The sequence below is a fragment of the Limulus polyphemus genome, unplaced genomic scaffold (assembly GCF_000517525.1).
Source record: "Limulus polyphemus unplaced genomic scaffold, Limulus_polyphemus-2.1.2 Scaffold393, whole genome shotgun sequence".
Taxonomy (NCBI): domain Eukaryota; kingdom Metazoa; phylum Arthropoda; class Merostomata; order Xiphosura; family Limulidae; genus Limulus; species Limulus polyphemus.
In genome coordinates, this window is record NW_013666003.1 from 596465 (window position 1) to 602980 (window position 6516).

General features: G+C 33.7%; 1 protein-coding gene across 2 annotated transcripts in view; it reads right to left on the reverse strand.

Moving 5' to 3' along the window:
- Nucleotides 1-455, reverse strand: part of LOC106457931 — a 20532-nt gene extending 20077 nt beyond the window's left edge. The window contains exon 1 of one of the 2 annotated variants that reach the window (XM_022384017.1): nt 415-455. Coding sequence is in view for 1 of the 2 variants with exons in the window: in XM_022384014.1 (XP_022239722.1) it covers nt 296-300 (5 nt within the window). In the remaining variant the exon portion in view is untranslated. Of the gene's footprint in view, nt 1-295; nt 374-414 lie in introns of those variants that run through there. The other variant, XM_022384014.1, reaches the window with a different exon arrangement.
- Between the last annotated feature and the right edge of the window lie 6061 nt (nt 456-6516).

A 6516-nucleotide genomic window follows, 5' to 3' on the forward strand; every position in this document is an offset into this window, starting at 1 on the left:
AGTGTGTGTGTGTGTGTGTGTGTGTATATATATATATATATATATATATATATACATACATACATATTTATTAACAATTTAACGTCAAGTCGTTACGACGTTCGACCAACTTTAAAAAAAATTAAAAGTTACAACTTATAGACCATAATGTTACAAATTTACTTTAGTAATTTATATTTACAATACTAGTAATTCTACTTTCTAAATTCTAGTTCTTCTATAGTAGAACTTAACCAATACTAATAATACTGAAGTTCTTGCAACTGCAAGCAAAGAAATCGCCGTAAGAACTTACTTCATTTATTTCTGTACTTGAACATTAAAGCTAAACACATTTTAAAAAATCAACGATAAGCATGCACCCTAATAATAACAATATTACTAATGTAATAAATAATAAATGCAATAGAGAACCTTCTCTCCTTCCCTGACAACTCTCATTTACACCCAGAAAGCAGTATTATGTATATATACATATTACAGTCTCAGCATTACACCAAAGCGACATCTTAGAAATTCCAGAGGTTTGTGATTTTCAGTGTACAAAAGATTTAATTTATAATTAGTTGATTCTGCAACTTATTCATCCAAGGAAATTGTTTTGAACTTAAAGTAGTGATAATTTTAATAGTTAAGGTACAGTTTTTATAATATCCCTTTTCTCTCCCAGCAGCAGTTCTGCTTTAATAAAAGTTAAAGTATTTTCTATAAAATAAACATAGCATCTGTAGCAGCGCTCTTTTAAATATTTACGTATTACTGTTTATAGCTGCTAATGTCTGAAACATTTTGATAGAACTAAACCTAATTTGTACCAGAGCTAAATATATATATAATTGAAAAAAATATTGTTTATGTACATACGAATGCTAATCAAACTATGTTCTACACTTAATTTTCTATAAAAACGCTATAATGCTTCATTTGATGATAATCTCTAAAATCGACGTAGCTGGATTGGTTGGAACTGAGACTGCTCCAAACAGCAGTTATTAACTGTTCAGTAACGATGTTCTACATAACTTTGAATATTTTCATGTATATCAAAATTAAGTATTTGTTTGCAGCTACATTCTATCTATCACAAGGAATCGAACACCTGATCTTAGCATTGTTAGTCTATAAACTTAACGTGGACCCAGCGGAGCACTAAAGTTAAGTGAGTTTAACTAATATATGTTTACCATTTTAAAAGGGGTTGTCATTAATTCCAAGTATTTTAACGGGATAAGGTCAGCCGTAGTAACCTCCCACAACACTTGACATACCTCTTCTTCTCCCCTCTGTAATTCATCGTTCTTAAATGAAATTGGTTTTCAATAATTTGACTAAAGGAGCGTGACATTAGTGAAGTAGTTAAGAAAACGAAATTGCCAGTATATTATACAAATAAACTCGATATTATTTGAAATAATTTAACTAGGTATAAAGGGAGAATTTAGAAAAAATAATGTTTGTCATTTAATGGAAATAGGAACTTGGTGCTTGCTGCATTAAATGAGGAAAAAAAGGATCTCTGTTTGTAGAAAATATTGCTATTAGACGAGCCTCACGGCAGCGTTTTCGACACAAATTTTATAACACTAGAGGCAAAGATAAGCCACAAAAATGGACTCACGAAATTTTTTGTCTTTTTTTTTCTTCTGGTTTTGTCTGTAGAAGATGAAGCATTATTCACTGCATTCTGGCTTCATCAGAATATTGCTATATTGCCAGAAAACTTTTTTCTTCAAATGTTACATGTATTATTCTTTTGAAAGTCACAAAACTCACTGATAAACAATAAACCCATTATTTATAATGCATGGTTAGTTATAAAAAAATCATTGCCGACATTAGTTAACTTTGCATTCGCAAGATGGCAGGCAGGTAGTAAAAAGTTTGACGTGAGTAAACAATGGAGTTTCGTGTTTCCTTCATCACATATATAAACACTTCATTGGTCAATACGTGAAATGTGACATCCGCGCAAGGAAAAACGTCGTGAAACATTGTCGTCAAGGGAACATGTAGCCAAACACAGCTTTGACCATGTGTTTGACCATGACTTTGTTTCTAGTAAAAGAAATGTAATAATAGGATGTACCGTGAAATTGTGTTATAGATTAAATAGCTACTAAAGTGATGCCTTATTTTTTTTGAGCAGGAACAAGCAAATATTTAGTTTTAGCTGCACTTCATAATGCAACTTCTTGAAGAATCACCCAACAAGTAAGTCAGCACGTTTTAAGAAAATTTACAAAAATATTTTTTTTTAAAGGCGAAGTTTGTTATTATAGTTTTCTATAATAAAACTAGTATTACATTCATAATCACATACTTCTACCTTTGGCTTACAGTTTAAACGTATAATGCAATTAACATTTTGTAGTTTACCTTTTGACTCAACAGTCTAGTTAAATTAGTAGATAGAACCTTCCCAAATTAATTGAAAATATTGTCTTTATTAATTCCATATTTATACTAAACATTAAGGATGCATGGACAGTAAAATTGGGCCGAATATCGGGTCCGGGTACCCGGTCACTAAGTATCGGCCGGGTTCTCCCCTTGCCCCCCATAAAAAAAAAACAACAACAAACAACATACACAAAATTTATAAACAAAAGCAAAATTGACGTTTATTACATTTAACCGAATAATCACCAATAGAACATTCAAGTTTTACTTCCAACTTGCAATGCCTAACCCCAACCTCTCAAACCCTAACCCATATTGTTCTCAACAACCCCACCTTACCCAGAAATCCACTTCTCTATTGTTCTTTGAATCCCCAGCTTTCAGCGGGCGGTCTGTTTTTGTTGCTCGAAACACGTTTTTTTTTATAACTAAATCAATTATTCACTGTAACTTTCAGTACCGAGATAGTTGCCACAAAGATTAGGGCTTAGACGCCTAACTTCGGGTAGCCCAATAACCGTCCGAGGCCGAATATCTGGCCGGGTACCCATGCATCCCTACTAAACATATAACTAATACATATTATCACAAAATACAGAAAAACAAACTGTATTAAAGAGGCAAAGAATTTTTCTGCTAACGACAACATAATACAGTTTACCTAATTTTGACTAGGATTAAGGTTAACATAGTGGTATGTTTGCGGAATTACAACGCTAGAAACCGAGTTTCGATACCCATGGTGGCAGAGCACAGATAGTCCATTGTGCAGCTTTGTGTTAATTACAAACACACAAATTAGAATTAGGTCTTATGCTTCTAACGAATTTACCGTCAAGATCTTATATAATCCCTGTGCCTTCCAGTGGGTCAGTGATAAGTTTGAAGGCTTATAACGCTTAAAGTCGGCTTTCGATACCCGTGATGGGCACGGCACAGATATCCCTGATGTAGCTTTTCTCTTAACTACAAAGAAACAAAGGAATTTTATAGATAGTTTATGACCAGTTTGCACGGGTTTCAGTTTGTGACGGGTTTCGATACCCGTGGTGGGCAGAGCACAGATAGCCCATTGTGTAGTTTTTGTGCTTAACTTCAAACAAACCATTCTACTGACAGTGGATAACTGTCAATTTTTAAACTTCTTTCATCACATAAAATAATTCATAATATTTTAATCTAATATTAATAATACTGCATACTGTATTCAAAATTTTAGAATCTTCAGATATCAGGGACCGAACAAGTTCGAAATTAATTTTACTTTTGAAACTATGGTCATAAACCTCGTGCTGGGAAGGGTAAAAATGAAATTCTAAGTAATAAAATCTAAAGCCAGACAAGTAGAGTAAATTTCGTATCACATAATAGCGTTCCCCGGTGACTCAGCGTTAACTTCTAGGGCTTATAACACTTCATGTCGGATTTCGACGCCTATGACTTTTGTGGCTCAGTGCTTAAACAACAAAACAAGCAAACAATATAAAAGTGCATAAATGTTGGATGCTAAAACAATACAAGACTGTATTTGTAATAATATTTCACTATAGAATATCAAAACTAGAATTTAGTGTTAATCCTACTTTACGTTTTACCTGTTTTTCTCTGCAATATTTAAGTATGCCCATTTCAGATTCTGTGGATAAAGCTTTTTATAGTATAATTTTGCCTTTTTACATTTTCCTGGATCAGCGGTAAGTTTAAGGGTTTATAACGTTAAAATCTGGGGTTCGATCCTTGCGGTGAGCATTGCCCGAGATAGCCCGTTGTACGTCTTTGCGGTTAACAACAAACAAATAAGCATCTATGGTAAAAAAAAGGAGAAAAGAAACAGCTAGAGTCTTAATAACAACATTAGTTTAGTGATATAATGTAAAGGTGGAAGTCCATACATTATTGCCCCCCAGTTGCACAGCGGTATGTCTGCGTACTTACAACTCTAGAAACCGGGTTTCGATACCCATGGTGGACAGAGCACAGATAGCCCTTTGTGTAGCTTTGTGCTTAATAACAAACAACAACAACAAATACATTATTAGATTTAATCGTGGAAGCCCACAAGCGATATACAAACAACAGCTACTAATAGCTAAAGTGATGAATTTACTAAAGATACGAAACATTATCACAAAAATATAATAAAAAAGCGAACAAGTTGTACAATGGACTAGTATTTGGTTTTATACAGAGCATTGCGTCTTCTTTCATGATATAGAGTGTACTAAGATTCTGAAATATTGTTCCTAATATCCTGTGTTACTCCCCACAATTTAGCCAAGTTATTTGGTCATCTTTTGACCTTTAAAGTTTTCATATAAGCCCGTACATCCCCAAGAATACTCAAATCTGGACTTTGTACAGACCAAGTTACGGTTATGAGTGCTCTGTTATTTCTCTTTAGCGTCATGTTATTATGAGTGCTCTGTTATTCCTCTTTAGCGTCAAGTTATTATGAGTGCTCTGTTATTCCTCTTTAGCGTCAAGTTATTATGAGCGCTCTGTTATTACTCCTTAGCGTCAATTTATTATGAGTGCTCTGTTATTACTCTTTAGTGTCAAGTTATTGTTCCTTAACATTTGCTGCATACTTGGAATCATTGATACATCGTGTTGGGAAATGAATCGTCATTTGATACGTCGTGTACCTGAGAAAATAATATGATGGATCAGAATCATCCTGTACCTTTAATCAGTTAGGGTACCATCAATTTTGAGTAGATCACCGACACCATTTTCATCTCCACCGTCGAATAAACACTCGTTGATTATTGCCGAATAAGTCGAAGTTGGGTTCACCTCTAGAAAGCACAACTCTTCAGATTTACTCATTTCAATGTTTGTAGTGCGATTTCCATTCAGTCTCTTAGTTTGATTACCTATTATCAGCCAGTTTTCAAACAGCTTCACGTACACGGAAATCACTTCGGCCAACTGTGTATATTACTGTTCTTAAGCTAAGATTTACACCAAAGTCTTCGGCAAAACCTGAAATCGACGACCGTCTTTCTCACAAAGAACACATCCTGATATCTAAAAAGCCCCCCAGTGGCACAGCGGTATGTCTGCGGACTTATACTGCTAGAAACCGGGTTTCGATACCCGTGGTGGGCAGAGCACACCCTTTGTGTAGCTTTGTGCTTAATAATAATATCTAAAATCACTTTTGGAGAGTTTCGGTTTTCTACTTGACCATTCCTATTATTAACAGTGCCAATTTCATGTACCTTTTTCAAAGTCTTCTATTCATGTGGTACTACTGCCTGTTTTTTTTTAACTTCATGTGGTATTACTGCCTGTTTTTTACAAATCATGTAGTATTACTGCTTGTTTTTTTTACAATTCATATGGTATTACTGCTTGGTTTTTTACAACTCATGTGGTATTACTGCTTAGGTTTTTACAATTCATGTGGTATTACTGTTTTTTCTTTTTACAATTCATATGGTATTACTGCATGTTTTTGTATAATTCATATGGTATTACTGCTTGGTTTTTTATAATTCGTGTGGTATTCCTGGTTTTTATATAATTCATATGGTATTACTGCTTGGTTTTTTATAATTCATATGGTATTACTGCTTGGTTTTTTATAATTCATGTGGTATTCCTGTTTTTTTTACAATTCATGTGGTATTACTGCCTTTTTTATAATCCATGTGGTAGTGGTATTACTGCTTGGTTTTTCGATAATTTATTTGACATTACTGCTTGTTTTTTGTTTTTCTGACAGTTTATGTAATATTAATGCTTGGGTTTTCAACAACCAATTCTGTGTTTGTAGGAATATATCAACAAGATAAATAATAATTTACACGGTATTAATCTAGTATAATGAGCTATAGATGATATGTTGATGAAAATAAATTAACATGCACGAAGAGACTAGTTATGTATATTTCCAGTCTTGCCAAGTAATGCGAATGATATCAAGTTTCAGTTGTATATATGCTTTTGTGTCTACTTTCCTTTATTTTGAATCAGGAGAATATTTATATTATTGATAAATTTGAGCTATGTTCTCTCTCTTTACATTGAGAAAGGGGCCTAAAATGATCCAATGGTCAGCGTGCGAGACTATGTATTTGCGGGTTAATCATTCGCGTAGCGTTACTGACA